Source organism: Mobula birostris, chromosome 12, assembly GCF_030028105.1.
Source record: "Mobula birostris isolate sMobBir1 chromosome 12, sMobBir1.hap1, whole genome shotgun sequence".
Taxonomy (NCBI): Eukaryota; Metazoa; Chordata; class Chondrichthyes; order Myliobatiformes; family Myliobatidae; genus Mobula; species Mobula birostris.
The window spans coordinates 114,931,883-114,956,273 of NC_092381.1; the positions used below are offsets into that span (position 1 = coordinate 114,931,883).

Here is a 24,391-nt window from a genome sequence, read left to right on the forward strand (position 1 = left end):
TGGGCCATGCTATAACAGCGGATGGGAATCCCTGGGCAAGGGTTAAAGCAGCGATTGCTGAGCAGCGCGGTTCGAAGGTCTGGGAGGGTCTAGTCCAAGCTTTGCCTCTAAATAAAAAACAAATTAAACTTGTTTACTGTCATGTGAACAGGTACTGTAAAGCTATAAGACACAATAGCAGAATTAAGCCATCCAACCCATCAAGTATTTTCTGCCATTTAATCATTGTGAATTTTTTTTGAACTTGTTCTCCCCAGACTCTTTCAACCGCCCCTCCATTCCTTTACCTTTACCAACCAAGACCTTTCACAACATATGCCAGTGATAATAAACCTGATTCTGATTCTAACCAGTCAATTTCTGCTCCTACCCCTGGCAGTGCATTCCACACACTCACCATATCCCTATCCACAATCAGAATCACTTTGTTGTCTTTGCGACAGCAGTACATCATAATAGAAAAATATCTGTGAATTACAGTAAGTATGCATATATATTAAACAGTTAAATAAGCAGTGTAAAAGCAGAAATCTAAAGTAGTGAGGTAGTGTTCATGGAATTTCATAGAAATCTGTACTGGGAACGAACTGCCGCTTTAAGAATAGATGGAGTAGTGAGTCAGTTTATGAAAATCAAGAGCGGCGTTAGACAAGGGTGTGTTTTCTCCCCTGATTTATTTAATGTGTACAGTGAAACAATATTACAAAAAATAAGATACATCTTGGGAATCAAAGTTGGCAGTGAAAACATCAATAATTTCAGATATGCAGATGACACTGCGTTAATTGCAAGTACAGAGGAAAAACTACAAAATTTAATTGATATACTTGTTGAAGAAACTGCAAAAATGAGTCTATCAATTGCAAAAAGACAGAATGTATGGTGATATCCAAAAAGAAGGAGAATCCTATCTGCAGGCTGAGAATAAACGGGGAAGACATAAAACAAGTACAGAACTTTTGCTACTTAGGAAGCTGGGTGACATCAGATGGCAGGTGCGACATGGACATCAAAAGAAGAATAGGGATGGCAAAAGACACCTTTACGAGAATGAAAAGTATACTGACCAATAATAAACTAGGCATGACAACCCGCCTCAGAGTACTGAAATGTTACGTTTATCCAGTTATGTTATATGGCTCAGAATGTTGGACAATATCTAGTAACATGAAACGAATTGAAGCAGCAGAGATGTGGTTTTTGAGGAGGATGCAAAGAATATCATGGACGAAATGAATATCTAACGAGGATGTCATGAACAGAGCAAGCACAAAAAGAGAGAGAATGTATGAGATCATGAAAAGGCAATGTAAGGTCATTGGACATGTGATTAGGAAAGAGGAGTTGGAATGCACGGAAATTATGGGAAAGATTGAAGGGAAGAAAGCAAGAGGAAGACAAAAGATAAATGATGATGGAGACAGCAGCCAGAGAACTGGAAATGAACACCAATGAATCGGTGCACTTGACCCGAAACAGGAGTGTGTGGGCCATGGCAGTCAAAGCTCAAACGGGGCACGGCAGCTGATGATGATGATGAGTGTTCATGGATTCAGTGTCTATTCAGAAATCAGCAAAGGGGAAGAATCATCAGGCTTCTGTACCTCCTCCCTGATGGTAGCAATGAGAAGAGGGCATGTTCTGGGTGATGGGGGTCCTTAATAATGGACGCCACCTTTTTTGAGGCATTACTCCTTGAAGATGTCCTGGATGCTGGGGAGGCTGGTACCCATGACAGAGCTGACTGAGTTTACAGCTCTCTGCAGCTTATTCCAACCCTGTGTAGTAGCGCCCCCCCCCCACCGCCATACTAGACAGTTACGCAGCTCGGTAGAATGCTCCCCACAGAATATCTGTAGAATCTTGTGATTCTCTTTAGTGACCTATCGTACATTGTCTGTATTTGCAAATGACTGTCTAAGAGACCAATGACATGGCTTCCAATGTCATCCGAGGCAACAAATCCCACCGATTCAACACTCTTAACTGAAGAAATTCCTCCTTCTCTCAAGTATAGCCTCTTCTTTCTTAGGAGTCCACGGAGATTTGGTGTGACATCAAAAACTTTGACAAACTTCTAAAGATGTGTAGTGGAGACTGTATCGACTGACTGCATCACATCCTGGAATGGGAAGACCCAATACCTTTGAATGGAAAAGCCAACAAAAGGTAGTGGATTCGGCCCAGCACTCCCAGCCACTGAGCACCTCTACATGAAATGTTGTCACAGGAAAGCAGCATCCATCATCAGAGATCCCCATCACCCAGACCATGTTCTTTTCTCGCTGCTGCCATCAGTAGAAGGAACAAGAGCCTCAGGACAAGCACCACCACATTCAAGAATAGTTACTACCTCTCAACCATCAGGCTAGTGACAAATGGGGATAACCACATTCACTTGCCCATCCATTGAGATGTTCCCACAACCAATGATCTCACTTTAAGGACTCTTTATTTCATTATCTCATGTTCTCATTACTTATTGCTATTTATTTATATTTGCATCTGCACAGTTTGTTGTCCTCTGCATTCTGGTTAGAGACATAGAAAACCTACAGCATAATACAGGCCCTTTGGCCCACAATGCTGTCCAGAGCATGCACTTTAGAAATTACTTAGGGTTACCCATAGCCCTCCATTTTTTTAAGCTCCATATACCTATCCAAAAGTCTGTTAAAAGACCCTATTGTATCCGCCTCCACCATTATCACTGGCAGCCCATTCTACACACTCACCACTCGCTGCGTTAAAAACTTACCCCTGACATCTCCTCTGTGCCTACTTCCAAGCACCTTAAAACTGTCACCTCTCGTGTCAGCCATTTCAGCCCTGGGGAGAAACCTCTGACTATCCACACAATCAATGCCTCTCATCATCTTATACACCTCTATCAGGTCACCTCTCATCCTCTTTCGCTCCAAGGAGAAAAGGCTGAGTTCACTCAACCTATTCTCATAAAGCATGCTCCCCAATCCAGGCAACATCCTTGTAAATCTCCTCTGCACCCTTTCTATGGCTTCCACATCCTTCCTGTAGTGAGGTGACCAGAACTGAGCACAGTACTCCAAGTGGGGTCTGACCAGAGTCTTATATAGCTGCAACATTACCTCTCAGCTCTTGAACTCAATCTGATGATTGATGAAGGCCAATGGACCGTATGCCTTCTCAACCATAGAGTCAACCTGCGCAGCAGCTTTGAGTGTCCGATGGACTTGGACCCCAAGATCCCTCTGATCCTCCACACTGCCAAGAGTCTTACCATTAATATTATATTCTGCCAGCAAACACGAGGAAATCTGCAGATGCTGGAATTTCAAGCAACACACACAAAAGTTGCTGGTGAATGCAGCAGGCCAGGCAGCATCTCTAGGAAGAGGTACAGTCGATGTTTCGGGCCGAGACCCTTCATCAGGACTAACTGAAGGAAGAGCTAGTAAGAGATTTGAAAGTGGGAAGGGGAGGGGGAGTTCCGAAATGATAGGAGAAGACAGGAGGGGGAGGGATGGAGCCAAGAGCTGGACAATTGATTGGCAAAAGGGATATGAGAGGATCATGGGACAGGAGGCCTAGGGAGAAACCTGGTGGCATGACACCTTATATTCCGTCTGAGTAGCCTCCAACCTGATGGCATGAACATTGACTTCTCAAACTTCTGCTAATGCCCCACCTCCCCCTCGTACCCCAACCGTTATTTATTTATTTATATACACACATTCTTTTTCTCTCTCTCCTTTTTCTCCCTTTGTCCCTCTGACTATATCCCTTGCCCATCCTCTGGGCTCCCCGCCCCCACCACTTTTCTTTCTCCCTAGGCCTCCTGTCCCATGATCCTCTCATATCTTTGCCTTTGCCTTTTGTGGGCAAGCCAATACTGGATCCAAAAGCAAGGTCCCCTTGGATCCCATGCCTCCTTACTTTCTCAATAAGCCTGGCATGGGGTACCTTATCAAATGCCTTGCTGAAATCCATATACACCACATCTACTGCTCTACCTTCATCAATGTGTTTAGTCACATCCTCAAAAAATTCAATCAGGCTGGTAAGGTACAATCTGCCTTTGACAAAGCCATGCTGACTATCCCTAATCAGATTATGCCTCTCCAAACGTTCATAAATCCTGCCTCTCAGGATCTTCTCCATCAACTTACCAACCACTGAAGTAAGACTCACTAGTCTATAATTTTCTGGCTCATCTCTACTCCCTTTCTTGAATAAGGGAACAACATCTGCAACTCTCCAATCCTCCGGAGCCTCTCCTGTCCTCATTGATGATGCAAAGATCATCACCAGAGGCTCAGCAATCTCCACCCTCGCTTCCCACAGTAGCCTGGGGTACATCCCATCCGGTCCCAGTAGTTTATCCAACTTGATGCTTTCCAAAAGCTCCAGTACATCCTCTTTCTTAATGACTATATGCTCAAGCTTTTCAGTCTGCTCTAACTCATCCCTACAATCACCATGGTCCTTTTCCGTGGTGAATATTGAAGCAAAGTATTCATTAAGTACCTCCGCTACCTACTCCAGTTCCATACACACTTTTCCACTGTCACACTTGATTAGTCCTATTCTCTCACGTCTTATCCTCTTGCTCTTCACATACTGGTAGAATACCTTGGGATTTTCCTTATTCCTGCTCACCAAGGCCTTCTCATGGCCCCTTTCTGGCTCTCCTAATTTCATTCTTAAGCTCTTTCCTGCTAGCCTTATAATTTTCTAGCTATCTATCAGTATCTAGTTTTTTGAACCTTTCGTAAGCTTTTCTTCTTGACTAGATTTTCAACAGCCTTTGTACATCATGGTTCCTGTATCCTACCATCCTTTCCCTGTCTCATTGGAACATACCTATGCAGAACTCCACGAAAATTTTCCCATAACATTTGCCACATTTCTGCTATACAGTTCCCTGAGAACATCTACTCCCAATTTATACTTCCAAGTTCCTGCCTGATAGCTTCAAATTTTCCCTTACTCCAATTAAGTGTTTTCCTAATTTGTCTGTTCCTATCCGTCTCCAATGCTATGCTAAAGTAGATAGAGTTGTGATTACTGTCTCCAAAATGCTCTCCCACTGTGAGATCTGACACCTGACCAGGTTCACTTTCCAATACCAGATCAAGTACAGCCTCTCCTCTTTTAGTCAGGAAACCTTCCTGAACACACCTAACAAAGTCCACCCCATCTAAACTCCTCACTCCAGAAAGATACCAATCGGTACTGGGATAACTAAAATCTCCCATCACGACAACCCCGTTATTATTGCACAGTTCCAGAATCTGTCTCCCTATCTGCTCCTCGATGTCCCTGTTACTATTGGGTGGTTATTGACCCCTTCCTGTTTCTAACTTCCACCCGTAGAGACTCAGTAGACAACCCCTCCATGACTTCCTCCTTTTCTGCAGCTGTGACTCTATCTCTGATCAACAGTGCCACGCCCCCACCTCTTTTGCATTCCCCCCCCCCCCGCCGTCCTTTCTGAAACATCTGAAGCCTGGCACTCTAAGTAGCCATTCCTGCCCCTGAGCATCCAAGTCTGTGTAATGGCCACAACGTCATAGCTCCAAGTACTGATCCACGCTTTAAGCTCATTCACTTTGTTCATGACACTCCTTGCATTAAAATAGACACATCTCAAACCATCGGTCTGAGCATGTCCCTTCTTTATCACATGTTTATCCTTCCTCTCACACTGCCTACAAGCTTTCTCTATTTGTGAGCCAACCATTCCTTCCTCTGTCTCTTCAGTTCGATTCCCACTCCCCAGCAATTCTAGTTTAAACTCTCCCCAGTAGCCTTAGCAAACCTCCCCGCCAGGATATTGGTCCCCCTGGGATTCAAGTGCAACCCGTCCTTTTTGTACAGGTCACTCCTGCCCCAAAAGAGGTCCCAATGATCCAGAAATCTGAATCCCTGCCCCCTTCTCCAATCCCTCAGCCACACATTTGTCCTCCACCTCACTCTGTTCCCATACTCACTGTCAGGTGGCACAGGCAGTAATCCCGGGATTATTACCCTTGTGGTTCTGCTTCTCAGCTTCTTTCCTAACTCCCTGTAGTCTGCTTTCAGGATCTCCTCCCTTTTCCTACCTTTGTCATTGGTACCAATATGTACCACAACCTCTGGTTGTTCACATTCCCACATCAGGATATCGTGGACGCAATCAGAAACTTCCCAGATCCTGGCACCTGGGAGGCAAACTACCATCCGTGTTTCTTTCCTGTGTCCACAGAATCACCCGTCTGACCCCCGAACTATAGAGTCCCCTATCACTGCTGCCAACCTCTTCCTTTCCCTACCCTTCTGAGCCACAGGGCCAGACTCTGTGCCAGAGGCGCGACCACTGTTGCTTCCCTCAGGTAGGTCATTTCCCCCCCCCGACAGTACTCAAGCAGGAGTGCTTATTGTTAAGAGGGACAGCCATTGGGGTGCTCTCTAGTATCTGACTCTTGCTCTTCCCTCACCTGATTGTTACCCAATTATCTGTCTCCCAAGGCCCCAGTGTGACTACTTGCCTATAGCTCCAATCTATCACCTCCTCATTGTCCCTGACCAGATGAAGGTCATTGAGCTGCATCTCCAGTTCCCTAACCTGGCCCAGTACAGAACACTAGCCTCGCAGACAAGCTTCCTTATCCTATTCTTCACAAGTAACTTACTTCGTCTTGATCCATTATCATTGAAGCCCCATTGAGTCAATGCCCTCCTACTCTGACTCCCTCTACTCGGACTCCCGCTCTATACAGCTGTCTTCCTGGATGCTGTTCCCTTTGGCCCAGGATAGTGGGAAGAAAGTGTCTGATTTATGTAGACGTAGTTGGCTGGAAATATTTCACGTTCAGCAGTGGTTCTGACTTGGAGAGGATATTGAGTCCAAGCCTAGCCATTGAGGTCTCTTCCACCTATCCGAGATGTTTACCAGCAGTACTGTATACGCAAGTCCAAGTTTAAGCTTATTGTCACTTCAATGGTATACATGTATCTGTGGCTTCCGTCACTCAAGGTTGACCATGGATGTTGCATCCCAGCTGTCTAGACACGCAAGCTTGGGCAGTACGATATGGAGAGCGAGCGGATGCCCGTGTAGCAAAGGAACAGCGCAGACCAATGCCAAATGGCACCAGCAGCATCGCAGGAGTTGTCAGTCAGCATTGAGTGCAGGTGTCCGGCTCTGGATCTTCCCCTCGGGGCTTACTCCCAAAACCTTCCCCATGAGTTGGGTATAGCTGCAAGGCAGCGGAAGTTTGAGGTCAGAGTTTTCCTTCTAGCTGAACTGCTAACCACAGCTGATGAGCCTCATTTGCCTGAAGTGACCGGTTTTAAGGTGCCAGTAACCCACATTTGCCCCTTCTCCTGTCAGTAGAAATGGTTCTGCTGGGCTTAGTAGCTAAGCCTCACGTGAAGGCCAGGAGCTGGACTTGGCTGTCAGAGGCTATTTGAGACATACACCATTTAATAGGTAGTGGGAGCTTGTTGCCATTACCACCCCCGGCTATAACAACATCAAGGAACCATATGTACATAGCAACACGGACAGAATGCTGGGGGAAGCCGGCAGGCCGAGCAGCATCTATGGGAAAGATTAAACAATCAACGTTTCGGGCCGAGACCCTTCATTGGGATTGTATACCACCAAATGTTTCTCCAGACCAAAGGTGTACAACACGTTACATATAACTCACACACATAGGCATAACACATACAGTAATATTACCACAAATAAATTCGCAAGTTAATAAGGTGCATTTACGACACAAGTAAACAGTATATTGCTACTGTATATACAGTATATACATGATGAGACGGCAGGGATTTCAGTAGTCTGGGGGAGGAAGCTGTTTCCCATTCTAACAGTCTTTGTCCTAATGCTACAGTACCTCCTGTTGGGGGGGGGGGATGGGAAATTGTGGGACAGATGGGTGGGATCATTGATAAAGCTAAGGGCCCTGCACATGCAGTACTCCTGGTAGATATCTTGGATGGGTGGAAGAGAGACCCAATGGCTGGGCCAAGAGGGGAATCACCAAGTGATGTCTTGGGTCAGCCTACTCTGCCCCAGGGAAATTACCTGCAGTTTTACCAAGGAATAGAAGCACCTTCATTAGAAGCTTGGGTGATCACGGAGATGGTAAACGGAAGCTGGGAGCTTTTGTTCCTCAGACTGTGCTGAATTCCTCCTTGGTACAGAGTACCCAACCTGATCCACGAGGTTTCAGCAGGCAAAAAATATGCAATGTTAGCATTCATTTTTTTCAAGAGGATTAGAATATAAAAGCAAGGATGTAATGTTGAGACTTTATAAAGCACTGGTGAGCCCTTACTTACAATACTGTGAGTGGGCTTGGGCCCCATATCTTAGAAAGGATGTACTGAAACTGGAGAGGGTTCAAAGGAGGTTCACAAAAATGATTCCAGGATTGAATGGCTTGTCATATGAAGAGTATTGGCTCTTGGCCTCTATTCACTGGAATTTAGAAGAATGAGGGGGTGACCTAATTGACACCTATTGATTAGTGAAAGGCCTCGATAGAGAGAAGAGATTTTCTATGGTTGGGGGGAGTCTAGGACCTAAGGACACAGTGTCTGAGCAGAGGGGCATCCTTTTAGAACAGAGATGAGGAGGAATTTCTTTAGCCAGAGGATGATGGATCTGTGGAATTCATTGCTGTGGAGGCCAAGTCTCTACGTATATTTAAGGCTGAGGTTGATAGATTCTTGATTGGTCAGGGCATGAAGGGATACGGGGAAAAGGCAGGAGACTGAGGCTGAGAAGGAACATGAATCAGCCATGATGAAATGACAGCACAGACTCAATGGGCCAAATGGGCTAATTCTGTTCCTATATCTCACGGTCTTATATTAACGGTTATTCTCTTCCTGACTGATGAGCCTTCTGTTTGTGTAGCATGATTAATGTCCTGTCCTGTGATATTGCACAGGGGAGCAGACAGTTACTTCACAATGTGGCTATTATGGTAGCTGCAGACTTCACTGGCATCTTATGGGGAGAGACAGGGGAGGGATGGAGGGAGGTACGGGGGGAGGAATGGGGGGAGAGACAGGGGAGGGATGGGGGAAGAGACGGGGGAAGGGATGGAGGGAGGTACGGGGGAGGGATGGGGGAAGAGACGGGGGGAGGGATGGAGGGAGGGAAGTACAGAGACGAGGGCACAGTCAGCCAAAAGGTTTAATTTGGCTTTTTTGACACTGATCAACAGAAAAAGATTCTTCTGTGCTAAAGTGAAAACAGAGTGATCTAAATTAATTACAAATATAAAACACAAAGTAATTGTATAAGTATTCATCCCCTTCAAGTCAGTATTTAGTAGGTGCCACTTTGGCAGCAATTACAGCCTTGAGTCTGTGTGGATAGGTCTCTATCAGCTTTGCACATCTGGACACTACAATTTTTCCCCATTCTTCTTTGCAAAACTGCTCAAGCTCTGTCAGACTGCATGGGGATCGTGAATCAACAGCTTTTTCAAGTCCAACAACAAATTCACAATTGGATTGAGGTCTGGACTCCAATTTGGCCACTCCAGGACATGGTTTTATTTAAGAGATTCCTGTGTAGCTTTGGCGTTATGCATGGGGTCATTGCCTTGCTGGAAAACAAATCTCCCAAGTCACAGTTCTCCTGCAGACTGCCTTAAGTTTTCCTCCAGAATTTCCCTGTGTTTTGCTGCATTCATTTTACCCCCTACCGTCACAAGCCTTCCAGGGCCTGCTGCAGTGAAGCATCCCCACAGCATGATGCAGACACCACCACGCTTCACGGTAGCAATGGTGTGTTTTTGATAATACGCGGTGTTTGGTTTAAGCCAAACTTAGTGTTTAGTCTGATGGCCAAAAAGTTCAATTTTGGTTTCATCAGACCATAGAACCATCTTCCAGCTGACTTCAGAGTCTCCTACATGGCTTCTGGCAAACTTCATGTGAGTTTTTTTTTCTACAGTGGCTTTCTCTTTGTCACTCTCCCATAAAGAAGCACCCATGCAGACTGTTGTATGCACAGTCTCTCCCATCTCAGCCACTGAAGCTTGTAACCCCTCCAGAGTTGTCATCGGTCTCTCGGTGTCCTCCCTCACTAGTCCTCACTTGCACGGTCACTCAGTGTTTGAGGACTGCCTGCTCTAGGCAGATTTACAGCTGTGCCATATTCTTTACATTTCTTGATGATTGACTTAACCGTACTCCAAGGGATTTTCGGTGACTTGGAAATTTTCTTGTATCCATCTCCTGACTTGTGCTTTTCAGTAACCTTTTCACAGATTTGCTTGGAGTGTTCTTTTGTCTTCATGATGTAGTTTTTTCCAGAATACTGACTCACCAGCAGTTGGACTTTCCAGATATGTATATTTTTACTACAATCAATCGAAACACCTTGACTGCACACAGGTCTCCAAAAACAGATCTCCATTTAACCAATTTTGTGACTTCTAAAACCAATTGCTACACCAGTGATAAATTGGTGTGTCATATTGTAGGGGTGAATTCTTATGCAATCAATTATTTTGAATTATTAACTTCCAGGGGGGGGGTGGCGGTGAATACTTTTTATATGTGCGTGTCTCACTGTTGATCAGTTGATCAGTTCATGTGCCCATCCTCAAATTAACCCACCCTCACAAGGCCAACTGGGCAGTACTGTTGTCTAATTGGACTTTCCATCGACTTATAGCGTCATTCGGCACAGAAACAGTCAAAAAGTGCAGGAGCCTCAGGTCCCACACCACCAGGTTCAGGAACAGTTATTACCCCACAACCATCAGGCTCCTGAACCAGTGTGGATAACTTCACTCACCACAATGAGCCTCAGGTCCCACACCACCAGGTTCAGGAACAGTTATTACCCCACAACCATCAGCCTCCTGAACCAGTGTGGATAACTTCACTCACCACAATGAGCCTCAGGTCCCACACCACCAGGTTCAGGAACAGTTATTACCCCACAACCATCAGGCTCCTGAACCAGTGTGGATAACTTCACTCACCACAATGAGCCTCAGGTCCCACACCACCAGGTTCAGGAACAGTTATTACCCCACAACCATCAGGCTCCTGAACCAGTGTGGATAACTTCACTCACCACAATGAGCCTCAGGTCCCACACCACCAGGTTCAGGAACAGTTATTACCCCACAACCATCAGGCTCCTGAACCAGTGTGGATAACTTCACTCACCACAATGAGCCTCAGGTCCCACACCACCAGGTTCAGGAACAGTTATTACCCCACAACCATCAGGCTCCTGAAGCAGTGTGGATAACTTCACTCCCCACAATGAGCCTCAGGTCCCACACCACCAGATTCAGGAACAGTTATTACCCCACAACCATCAGGCTCCTGAACCAGTGTGGATAACTTCACTCACCACAATGAGCCTCAGGTCCCACACCACCAGGTTCAGGAACAGTTATTACCCCACAACCATCAGGCTCCTGAAGCAGTGTGGATAACTTCACTCCCCACAATGAGCCTCAGGTCCCACACCACCAGGTTCAGGAAGTTATTACTCCACAACCATCAGGCTCCTGAACCAGTGTGGATAACTTCACTCACCACAACACTGAACCATTCCCACAACTGATGGACTTACTTTCAAAGACTCTTCATCTCATGTTCTCAATATTTATTGCTTATTTGTTTATTTATTTATTTGCTTGTTTATTTAGTTATTTATTATTTCTTTCTGTTTATAATTGATCAGCTTGGTGTCTTCTGCATTCTGGTTGAACGCCCAGGTTGGTGTGGTTATTCTGTTGTGGTTATTATTCTATGGATTGTAGGAGGAAACCGGAGCACCTGGAGGAAACCGGCCAGATCACAGGGAGAACGTTCAAACTCCTTACAGGCAGCGGTGGGAATTGAACCCAGCTCCCCGGTACTGTAAGGCGACTGAGAGATTTACTAGGAATGTTGCATACACAAGTTCAATTTTGTTTATTGTCATTTCAAATGTACTCATGTATACTTCTACATAGAACATGCTGCACAGCACAGATAATATTACATAAAGTAATATTATCACAAATAATAAGATCCATTTGTGACACATTAAAAAGTGAACAGAATAATGCTACTGGGGCTTCATACGTGATGAGGCTTGGGTGGTGGCAGAGTGCTCGATAGCCTCACGGCCCGAGGGGAGAAGGTGGAAGAGAGGCAGGGAGAGTATCACAGCTGCAGAAAGAGAGCGTAGTCTACTGAGTCAGAAACAGGAAACGGAGCAATCACTCAATTGGGAGTTTTCAATAGACCCTCCAATAACAACAGGGACAATGAGGAGCAGATAAGTAGGCAAATTTTGGAAAGGTGCAAATATAGCAGGGTTGCCTTCAACCGACACACTCAAGATACTGCAGGAGGCTCAGCAGTCTCTTCAACTTCCTTAATACTGATTGGCACCAGCTTACAGCAAAACATTTAGATGGGGCAGAATTTGTTCGGTGTGTCCCAGAAGAATTCCTGGCACGATGCACGGACAATCTGCCTAGAAGAGAGGCCACACTGGATCTAGTGCCAGGAAGTGAAGCCGGTCAGGTGGCAGGTTTATTGGCGGGTGAGCATTTCAGAGATGGTGACCACCAAACACCATCACCCTTCTTCCCTCCTACTTCCCCTCTTTCCTTCCTGTCTCTCTTTCTCTTTCTCTCTTTCTTTCTCTCCTCTCATTCTCTCTATCTCCATCTCTCTCTCTATCTGCCATCTATCTATTTATTTTTATAATACAGAACAGAATATACCCTTCCAGCCCTCCGAGCTGTGTCTGTTTTAATCCTAGCCGAATCACAGGACAATTTACAATGACCAGTTAACTCCCTCAGCTGGTGCGTCTTTGGACTATGGGAGGAAACGGGATCACCTGGAGGAAACCCAGGCAGTCATGGGGAGAACATACAAACTCCTTGCAAATAACGGTGAGAATTGAAACCCGGGTCGCTAGTTGTGCTAACCACTACAATACCATCCATAGTCTCGGACAGTGACAAGCAGTATCAGAAAGTATTTAATTGGAGAAACATAGAAAACCTACAGCACAATACAGGCCGTTCAGCCCACAAAGCTGTGCCGAACATGTCTTTACCTGTGAAGTTACCTAGAGCTGCCCATAGCCCTCTATTTTTCTAAGCTCCATATACCTGTCCAGGAGTCTCTTAAAAGACCCTATCGTATCCACCTCCAACACTGTCGCCGGCAGCTAATGCGAAGAGGCATGAGAAATTTCTGGTGAGTAGCGTTAAGGAAAACGCACCTGCAAGGGTTTCTGCATATATGTGTGGAACAGGAGGATGATGAGAGTCAATCAGAATCGGTTTTTATATCACCGGCATGTCGTTGTCTTTGTGACAGCAGTACAGTGCAATCATAATAATAGAAAAAATCCTGAATTACAGTTTGTGTGTGCGTGTCTGTGTGTGTATTAATTTAGTTCAATAAAAAAGTTAAATTAAATAAGTAGGGCAAAAATAGAAATAAAGAAGTGGTGAGGTAGTGTTCATGGGTTCAATGTCCATTCAGAAATCTGGTGGCGGGCGGCATCGCTCCTTGGAGACACGCTGCACACTGTGGAGGCCAGTGCTCATGCTCGTGGTGGAGCCGACTGTTTACAACCGTGCAGCTTACTTTGGTCCTGTGCCGTTGCCCCCCCCACCCCGTACCAGACGATGATACAGCCAATTAGAATGCTCTCCATAGATGTTTCAGAAAGGACAGGGAGGGAGGCAAAGAGGTGGGGGCATGGCACTGCTGATCGGAGACAGTGTCACAGCTGCAGAAAAGGAGGAAGTCATGGAGGGGTTGTCTACAACGTCTCTGTGGCTGGAAGTTAGGAACAGGAAGGGATCAATAACTCTACTGGGTGTTTTTTATAGACAACCCAGTAGTAACAGGAACATCGAGGAGCAGATAGGGAGACAGATTCTGGAAAGGTGTAATAATAACAGGGTCATCGTGATGGGAGATATTAATTTCCCAAATATCGACTGGCATCTCCCTAGAGTGAAGGTTTAGATGGGGTAGAGTTTGTAAGGTGTGTTCAGGAAGGTTTCTTGACACAATATGTACATAAGCCAACAAGGGGAGAGGCTGTACTTGATCTGGTATTGGGAAATTAACCTGGTCAGGTGTCAGGTCTCTCAGTGGGAGAGCATTTAGGAGATAGTGATCACAATTCTATCTCCTTTACCATAGCATTGGAGAGGGATAGGAACAGACGAGTTAGGGAAACGTTTAATTGGAGTAAGGGGAACAATGCGGCTATCAGGCAGTAACTTGGAAGCATAAATTAGAACATGGATTAGTACAGTACAGGCCCTTCAGCCCACAATGCTGTTAAGACCCTTAAACCCTGCCTCCCATATAACCCTCCACCTTAAATTCCTCCATATACCTGTCTAGTAGTCTCTTAAACTTCACTAGTGTATCTGCCTCCACCACTGACTCAGGCAGTGCATTCCACACACCAACCACTCTCTGAGTAAAAAACCTTCCTCTAATATCCCCCTTGAACTTCCCACCCCTTACCTTAAAGCCATGTCCTCTTGTATTGAGCAGTGGTGCCCTGAGGAAGAGGAGCTGGAAATCGGAAACAGATGTTCTCAGGGAAACGTACAGAAGAAATGTGGCATATGTTCAGGGGATATTTGCATGGGGTTCTGTGTAGATACATTCCAATGAGACAGGGAAAGGATGGTAGGGTACTGGAACTGTGGTGCACAAAAGCTGTTGAAAATCTAGTCAAGAGAAGAGCTTATGGAAAGGCTCAAAAAACTAGGTAATGATAAAGATCTAGAAGATTATAAGGCTAGCAGGAAGGAGTTTAAGAATGAAATCAGAGGAGCCAGAAGGGGCCATGAGAAGGCCTTGGCGGACAGGATTAAGGAAAACCCCAAGGCATTCTACAAGTATGTGAAGAGCAAGAGGATAAGACATGAGAGAATAGGACCAATCAAGTGTGAAGGTGGAAAAGTGTGTATGGAACCAGAGGAGATAGCAGTTACTTAATCAATACTTTGCTTCAGTATTCATTACGGAAAAGGATCTTGATGATTGTAGGGATGATTTGCAGTGGACTGAAAAGCTTGAGCATGTAGATATTAAAGGAAGAGGATGTGCTGGAGCTTTTGGGAAGCAACAAGTTGGATAAGGCACCGGGACCGTACGGGATGTACCTCAGGCTACTGTGGGAAGTGAGGGAGGAGATTTCTGAGCCTCTGGCAATGATCTTTGCATCATCAATGAGGACGGGAGAGGTTCTGGAGGATTGGAGGGTTGTGGATGTTGTTCCCTTATTCAAGAAAGGGAGTCGGGATAGCCCAGGAAATTATAGACCAGTGAGTCTTACTTCAGTGGTTGGTAAGTTGATGGAGAAGATCCTGAGAGGCAGGACTTGTGAACATTTGGAGAGGCATAATATGATTAGGAATAGTCAGCATGGCTTTGTCAAAGGCATGTCGTGCCTTACGAGCCTGATTGAATTTTTTGAGGATGTGACTAAACACATTGATGAAGGTAGAGCCGCAGATGTAGTGTATATGGATTTCAACAAGGCATTTGACAAGGTACCCCATGCAAGGCTTATTGAGAAAGTAAGGAGGCATGGGATCCAAGGGGACATTGCTTTGTGGATCCAGAACTGGCTTGCCCACAGAAGGCAAAGAGTGGTTGTAGACAGGTCATATTCTGCATGGATGTTGGTGACCAGTGGTGTACCTCAGGGATCTGTTCTGGAACCCCTACTCTTGGTGATTTTTATAAATGACCTGGATGAGGAAGTGGAGGGATGGGTTAGTAAATTTGCTGATGACACAAAGGTTGGAGGTGTTGTGGATAGTGTGGAGGGCTGTTAGAGGTTACACCGGGACATTGATAGGATGCGAAACTGGGCTGAGAAGTGGCAGATGGAGTTCAACCCAGATAAGTGTGAGGTGGTTCATTTTAGTAGGTCAAATATGATGGCAGAATATAGCATTACTTTTACTTTACTTTATTGTCGCCAAACAATTGATAATAGAGTGTACAATCATCACGGCGATATTTGATACTGCGCTTCGGGCTCCCTAGATTACAAATCGATAGCAAATATAAAAAATTTAAATTAAATTATAAATCATAAATAGAAAATAGAAAAGGGAAAGTAAGGTAGTGCAAAAAAACCGAGAGGCAGGTCCAGATATTTGGAGGGTACGGCCCAGATCCGGGTCAGGATCCGTTCAGCAGTCTTATCACAGTTGGAAAGAAGCTGTTCCCAAATCTGGCTGTACGGCTCTTCAAGCTCCTGAGCCTTCTCCTGGAGGGAAGAGGGACAAAAAGTGTGTTGGCTGGGTGGGTCGTGTCCTTGTTTTTTACACAGTGAGTGGTGAGTCTGTGGAATGGGCTGCTGGTGGTGGCGATGGAGGTGGAAACGATAGGGTCTTCTAAGAGACTCCTGGATGGCTGCATGGAGCTTAGAAAAATCGAGGGCTATGGGTAAAGCCTCGGTAGTTCTAAGGTAAGGACATGTTCGGCACAGCTTTGTGGGCCGAAGGGCCTGTATTGTGCTGTGGGGTTTCTATGTTTCTAGTACTTCTGTTGAAATTTTTGAATGTTTTTGGTGACATAACAAATCTTTTCAAACTCTTAATGAAGTATAGCCGCTGTCATGTTTTCTTTGTAGCCCTCTTGAGAGGTTGGGTCCAGGATAGATCCATAGAGATGTTGATAACCAGGAACTTGAAATTGCTCACCCTTTCCACTTCTGATCCCTCGATGAGGACTGCTTTGTGTCACCCCCCCTCCATCTTACCCTTTCTGATGTCCACAATCAGTTGTTTGATAGGACCAATGAGGGATAAAGGGGTAAATGTGTGCCTGGAGGGTGGGGAGGACTTTAATGAATAGTCTGTTCAGTGTTCGCCAAGGAGAAGGACTTTGACAAATGTGAGGTCGGCATAGAACAGGCTAATGTGCTGGGGCATGTCAAGGTTAAGATAGAGGCAGTGTGGCAGCTTCTGAAAAGCAGTATGACAGATCAGTCCCTGGGGCTAGACGGGATATACCCCAGTTATTACAGGAAGTGAGGGAAGAGATTGCTAGGGTGTTGACAGTGACCTTTGCTTCCTCCCTGGTCTGGGACCGGGGCGATTGGAGGATGGTAAGTGCTGTTCAAGAAAGGGAATAGGGATAACCCTGGAAATTATAGGCCTGTGAGTCTTACATCAGAGGTGGGAAAATTGATGAGAGGATTCGGAGGGACCTGATTTACAAGCATTTGGTGATACAGTACTGTGCAAAGGTCTCAGGTACATATATATAGCTAGGGCCCTGAAGACTTTTGCACAGTACTGTATTTGTCAATGCCATAAGACATAGGAGCAGAATCAGGCCATTCAGCCCATCGAGTGTGCTCCACCATTCCATCATGGCTGATCCTGGATCCCACTCAACATTATACATCTGCCTTCTCACCACATCCTTTGATACCCTGACCGATCAGGAAACTATCAACTTCCACCTTAAATATACCCACGGGCTTGGCCTCCACCACAGTCTGTGGCAGAGCATTCCACAAGTTCACTACTCTCTGACTAAAAAAATTCCTCCTTACCCTTGTTCTAAAGGGTTGCCTCTCAATTTTGAGGCTGTGCCGTCTAGTTCTGGATACCCCCACCAGAGGAAACATCCTCTCCACATCCACTTTATCTAGTCCTTTCAACATTCAACGTGGAGCAGAAACCAATTTTTAAATCTGGTGGGAGCAAAGGATGTTGGGAATGGCGAGTGTGGAGCACTGTGGGAAAGGTGGCAGAGGAAGAGTGCCAAGTAAGGGCAAGCACACCCGGTCCTGAGACAGCAGGCAAGGTAATTTGTTTCCAAACAATTAGTTTATTGATCATTACAGAATGTCTCTCTGGTACTTCCTGCGCCCTCCCCTCTCCCTTCCCCTTTTCCCAACCATGATTCCCCTCTCCTTGTCCCCCTTCCCACTCTCAGTCCACAATAGAGACCCAGATCAGAATCAGGTTTATCATCACTCACGTGTGTCATGAATGTTGTTGTTTGTGCAGCAGCAGTACAGTGCAAAACATAAAATTACTACAGTACTGTGCAAAAGTCTCAGGCCCCCTAGTGATACATACTGCATGTGTCTCAGACTATTGCAGAGTACTGTAGTTAGAGATAGATAGCATGGTTATGTGAGGGACGGGCTGTGCCTTACGAGACTGATTGATTTTTTCCCAAGGAAGTGACGAAGGAAATGACTAAAAGTAAAGCAGTGGATGTGGTGCACAGTACACGGATTTCAGACAGGCATTTGATGAGGTTCCCATGTGGATCCATGAAAACTCGGCTGTGTGCATTCAGAATTGAACTCATCTACGGAAGACAGAGAGTGATAGTAGGTGGAGAATATTCTGCCTGCTGTCCACTGGTGTTCAGCAGGAAGGTTTAGAGGGATATCGGAAAAAATGCAGGCTAGTGGAACTAGTAGATAGTATGCACTATTGTTCCTTTTACCAAAATGCATTATGATACATCTCCCAGCGCTGTATTCCATTTGCCACTTTTTGCCCATTCTTCCGCTGCAATCGCATTGCTTCCTCAGTACCACCTACCCCTCCACCTATCTTCGTTCCGTCCGCAAAGCCATCAGAAAGGCATCGTGGTTTGTGTGCAACCGTTCGGCTGAATGGCCTGTTTGACTCTTGTGAGTCAATTTTAGGCTGACGTGACAAAAAGACACTTGGACAGATACATGGACAGGGAAGACTTAGAGGGTATGAGCCAAATATGAGCAAGTGGGGCACAGGACTTCCTTTAGGGGACCTTTTCAGAATGGCAGGCGGTGACTAGTGGGGTACCGCAAGGCTCAGTGCTGGGACCCCAGTTGTTTACAATATATATTAATGACTTGGATGAGGGAATTAAATGCAGCATCTCCAAGTTTGCGGATGACACGAAGCTGGGTGGCAGTCTTAGCTGTGAGGAGGATGCTAAGAGGATGCAGGGTGACTTGGATAGGTTGGGTGAGTGGGCAAATTCATGGCAGATGCAATTTAATGTGGATAAATGTGAGGTTATCCACTTTGGTGGCAAAAATAGGAAAACAGATTATTATCTGAATGGTGGCCGATTAGGAAAAGGGGAGGTGCAACGAGATCTGGGTGTCATTATACACCAGTCATTGAAAGTGGGCATGCAGGTACAGCAGGTGGTGAAAAAGGCAAATGGTATGCTGGCATTTATAGCGAGAGGATTCGAGTACAGGAGCAGGGAGGTACTACTGCAGTTGTACAAGGCCTTGGTGAGACCACACCTGGAGTATTGTGTGCAGTTTTGGTCCCCTAATCTGAGGAAAGACATCCTTGCCATAGAGGGAGTACAAAGAAGGTTCACCAGATTGATTCCTGGGATGGCAGGACTTTCATATGAAGAAAGACTGGATGAACTGGGCTTGTACTCGTTGGAATTTAGAAGATTGAGTGGGGATCTGATTGAAACGTATAAAACCCTAAAGGGATTGGACAGGCTAGATGCAGGAAGATTGTTCCCGATGTTGGGGAAGTCCAGAACGAGGGGTCACAGTTTGAGGATAAAGGGGAAGCCTTTTAGGACTGAGATTAGGAAAAACTTCCTCACACAGAGAGTGGTGAATCTGTGGAATTCTCTGCCACAGGAAACAGTTGAGGCCAGTTCATTGGCTATATTTAAGAGGGAGTTAGATATGGCCCTTGTGGCTACAGGGATCAGGGGGTATGGAGGGAAGGCTGGGGCGGTGTTCTGAGTTGGATGATCAGCCATGATCATAATAAATGGCGGTGCAGGCTCGAAGGGCCGAATGGCCTACTCCTGCACCTATTTTCTATGTTTCTATGTTTCTATGACCACAGATGGCTGTGCAGACCACATGGTTCTATTTAGCTTGATAGATTCTTGATTAGTCAGGATGTCAAAGGTTACAGGAAGTCGAGAGAATAGGGTCAAGAACGATAACAAATCAGCTGTGATGAAGTGGCAGAGCCATCTCAATGGGCTGAGTGGCCTAATTCTGTTCCTATGTCTTGTAGTCTTAACTTACAAAGATGCCTTGGTCAACACGGGTTAGTCAGGCCAATTGACCTGATTCTGTTCTGTGAAACTCTGACAAAAGAGTGCGGCAGTTACGGAGCAGGTGCAGTTCGGGTAGCCAGATAAAGGCTATCATCACTGGGAGCTGCTGTTGGCCAGGCTCCGATGGCCTGAAAGGTTTCCAGCAACCTTTCAGATTTTAACATTTTAACATTTCGAGTTGGAGAGTATTGAAAGGCTTGTCATTATGAGGAGCATTTGGTGTCTCTGGGCCTCTACTCACTGGAGTTCAGAAGAGAATGAGAGGAGACCTCATTGAAAACTGTCGAACGGCGAAAGGACTTGATAGAGTGGATGTGGAGAGAATGTCTCCTGCATTGAGGGGAGTCTAAAACCAGAGCACACAGCCTCAGCTTAGAGGGGTATCCTTTTAGAAAAGAAATGAGGAGTAATTTCTTTAGCCAAAGAGAAGTGAATTAGTGGAATTTGTTGCCGCAGGGGCTGTGAAAACCTAGTCATTGGGTATTTTTTAAGGCAGAGGCTGATGATTCCTGATTGGTCAGGGCATGAAGGGATATTGGGAGAAGATAGGAGATTGGGGCTGAGAGTGAAAATGGATTTTCCATGATGAAATGGTGGAGCAGAGTCAACAGGCCAAATGGCCTAATTATACTCACAAAAAATGCTGGTGAACACAGCAGGTCAGGCAGCATCTATAGGAAGAGGTACAGTCGACGTTTCAGGCCGAGACCCTTCGTCAGGACCCTTCGTCAGGGTCTTGGTGTGAAATGTCGACTGTACCTCTTCCTAGAGATGCTGCCTGGCCTGCTGCGTCCACCAGCATTTTTTGGGCGTGTTGCTTGAATTTCCAGCATCTGCAGATTTCCTCATGTTGGCCTAATTATACTCCTATTTCTTGTGATCTCACAGAAACCTCTGTTTCTGCCAACAGATTAAAGAGATGATGGTGGACCCGGACCAGGGTGAGGAGACACGGCCGGAAGACGCGACCGAGCCATCGGACAGCGAGGGCAACGGGCCGGCCTCGGACTCGGAGCGGCTGCTGGCAAATGGCGAGGCTGAGCAGCCCGCAGTCCCAGGCCTGGCCAATGGTTTCAGCTACCACGCCAAGAGGCTACTAGTGTCGCCGTTGGGATCCAGCCTGTTGCGTACCGCCGTGAAGTCCGAACCGGGCTCGGGCCCGGAGGAGGCCGGCTTCAACTTCTACTCCCGCTGGCTGGCTGACTGCGCCGCATCCCGGCAGCCGGCCGCCCCGCCTCCCCCTCCCCCTCCTCCCGCCACCACTCCCTCCCCGTCCCCGGCCCCCCGGGCCTCACCGGCCTCTGAGAACTCCGGCGCCGACAACAACGGTGGCTCCTGCTCGTCCAGCCCGCCCCGGGACCTGTCGGCAGACAGCGGGCCTGGCACGCCCAGGCGGCTGGGCGGCGGAGGCGGGGATGAGGGCCGCCGACGCAATGCCTGCGAGTTCTGTGGCAAGGTTTTCCGCAACGCCAGCAACCTGACAGTGCATCGGCGCAGCCACACCGGTGAGCGGCCGTACCGCTGCGAGCTCTGCCCCTACGCTTGCACCCAGAGCAGCAAGCTGACGCGACACATGAAAACGCACGTCCAGCCGGGAAAGGAGGTCTACCGCTGCCGTACCTGCCACATCCCCTTCAGCATCTACAGCACCCTGGAAAAGCACGTCAAGAAACGGCATGGCGAACAGTTACAGGACGCCCAGCCCTTCCACTAGAGCAGGGCAGCAGGGAGAGCGACCCGCCGTGCCCCGGGGAGGGGCAGAGCACAGGAATCCCACAGCAAGTGCAGCTTTCCTTCGTCACGTCCACACTTCCTCCCCATATAGACATCCTCCCCCCTCCCCCTCCCCTCGCCCATCCTCTCCCCCTCCCCCTCCCCTCGCCCATCCTCTCCCCCTCCCCCTCCCCCTCCCCTCGCCCATCCTCTCCCCTCCCCTCGCCCATCCGCTCCCCTCCCCTCGCCCATCCTCTCCCTCTCTCCCTCCCCCTCCCCCTCCCCTCGCACATCCTCTCCCCCTCCGCTCACCCATCCTCTCCCCCTCCCCCCCTCCCCCTCACCTCACCAATCCTCTCCCCCTCCCCTCGCCCATCCTCTCCCCCTCCCCCCTCCCCTCACCTCCCCCATCCTCTCCCCCTCCCCCCCACCTCACCCATCCTCTCCCCCTCCCCCACCCCTCACCTCCCCCATCCTCTCCCCCTCCCCCTTCCCTTGCCCATCCTCTCCCCCTCCCCCCTCACCTCACCCATCCTCTCCCCCCTCTTCCCCTCCCCCCTCACCTCACCCATCCTCTCCCCCTCACCTCACCCATCCTCTCCCCCTCCCCCCTCCCCCTGACCTCACCCATCCTCTCCCCCTCCCCTCACCTCACCCATCCTCTCCCCCTCCCCCTCCCCTCACCTCACCCATCCTCTCCCCCTCCCCCTTCCCTCACCTCACCCATCCTCTCCCCCTCACCCATCCTCTCCCCCTCCCCCTCCCCCATCCTCTCCCCCTCCCCCCCACCTCACCCATCCTCTCCTCCTCCCCCTCCCCTCGCCCATCCTCTCCTCCTCCCCTCGCCCATCCTCTCTCCCTCCCCCTCCCCCATCCTCTCCCCCTCCCCCCACCTCACCCATCCTCTCCCCCTCCCCCTCCCATCCTCTCCCCTCACCCATCTTCTCCCCATCCCCATCCCCTTCCCTCTCCCCCTCTCCCTTACTTCTCCCCATCCTCTCACCCTCCCCTTGCCCATCCTCCCACCCCACCTTCTCTTCCCCCAAGAAAGTCATAGTGGATTTGTGCCTTTCCCGCCCAGTGTCTCAGGATTCCAACCAACACCCCCACCTCACCTGAGTAACCACTGACCTCTGCTTGAGGCATCCATGGCCCCCAAGAGGGAGAGAATTCCAAAGGGTCTTTGGACCCTGAAGAAATACCCCTTTCATCACACACCAAAAAGGTTCTAGGTTTACATTCCTGAGGTTGTGCTCCCCCCGGTTGAAGCTCTCTTTGCTACTGTCCACACCTCTCAGAACACTCCGGGTTTATTTTCCCAAACTTCAGAGTGTGAGAGAGAGGCAGAGAAAAAGGCCATTCCTACTCAATCCCCAAATCCTACTCATTGAGTTGTACAGTATAGAAGTAGGCCCTTCAGCCCAGTAGACCAAAATTCTCTTTAGCCTGTATCTCTCTTTCCTTATCTCTTAGGATTTATACCTCCCTGCTGTCATCTTCAATCCCACCCTGCGGGAGAGGGCTCTACCCTCTCTGGAGAAAAGTGTTTCCCCCTCTATTCCCATTTGGGAAGCATCTGCCAAAAACTGAGGCTTCGGTTGAGTTGGCCAACTGTGAGATGCAGTTCCCAAGTTCTTTTCCCTCTGCCAAAGTTGATGAGCAGCTCAGGGGTAATTGACCTCTCATGTCCAAGGTGAAAGATGCACGACGTGACTCATGGGCCAGAAATAACTTTGCATTTTAGAAACAGACACCGGAGACGGGGTTTGCCACTTGGTGCTGAAGTGGTGCAGAAAACTTTTGGAGGAAGAGCTAGATGACCAACTAAGTGGCCAGAGGGGGGCACGTTGTCCATGTCAGCCAGCCAACAGTGTGCATTCTCCTGCACGGTCGACGGGTTTGGCGGGGTGGTGGCGGGGGGTGGGGGGGAGGGAAGCTTGTCCTGAAATTAACGACCCTTCATTTCCCAATAACTCAGGGCAGGGCAAGAAGAAGAGGGGCAAAGAAACTCAAAGGAAGTGCCTTAAGAGGATTGAAAGATAGACAAAAGTGGAGGGGGGTGAGCCCTGTCGGCTTTACCGAGCTCTGGGTTTTATGGACTTTGGAAAGCATGCCAGGAATGGGGTTGAGAGGGACAATAAATAAGCCATGCTCAGCGGTCCGAATGGGCCGAATGCAGACTAATTCTCCTCCTATGTCATATGATTTTATAGGCATTCCCTTAGTTTACCCTTTTTGGCAATAGATGGATAGTACTCTTTCCCCACCCCTCCCTAGTGGCAGCACTTTTGTCAGGTTTGAAGTGGACTGACTCCATGATATTACCCCAAATGCCTAGAGTTCTCACCCCTTCTTCCTACCCCACATCAGGGTGACCCTGTCCCCTTCTCTCCACAGCCAATGGATGACCTGAACTCAATTATCATTCCGAATAGCAATGCTATGTTTGAAAGGACATTTTTGTACATTATGATCATTATGTTCATAGACCAGCACTAGAGATAAATTTTCTATTCCGAAGGACTCCACAGTAATTTAGGGAGGAGGTGGTGACTTTAAACATCTGCTGGGGGGTTGGGACAATTCAGGTGTT

The 24,391-nt window shown here is 47.6% G+C and overlaps 1 protein-coding gene across 1 annotated transcript in view; it reads left to right on the plus strand.

Annotated features, from left to right (window-relative positions):
* The window catches only part of LOC140206217 (B-cell lymphoma/leukemia 11A-like), a 91,104-nt gene extending 68,956 nt beyond the window's left edge, over window positions 1-22,148 (plus strand). The window contains exon 4 of the mRNA XM_072274540.1: window positions 20,996-22,148. Within this exon, the coding sequence (XP_072130641.1) occupies window positions 20,996-21,799 (804 nt within the window). The 3' untranslated portion in view covers window positions 21,800-22,148. The remainder of the gene's footprint in view (window positions 1-20,995) is intronic.
* Window positions 22,149-24,391: the final 2,243 nt, after the last annotated feature.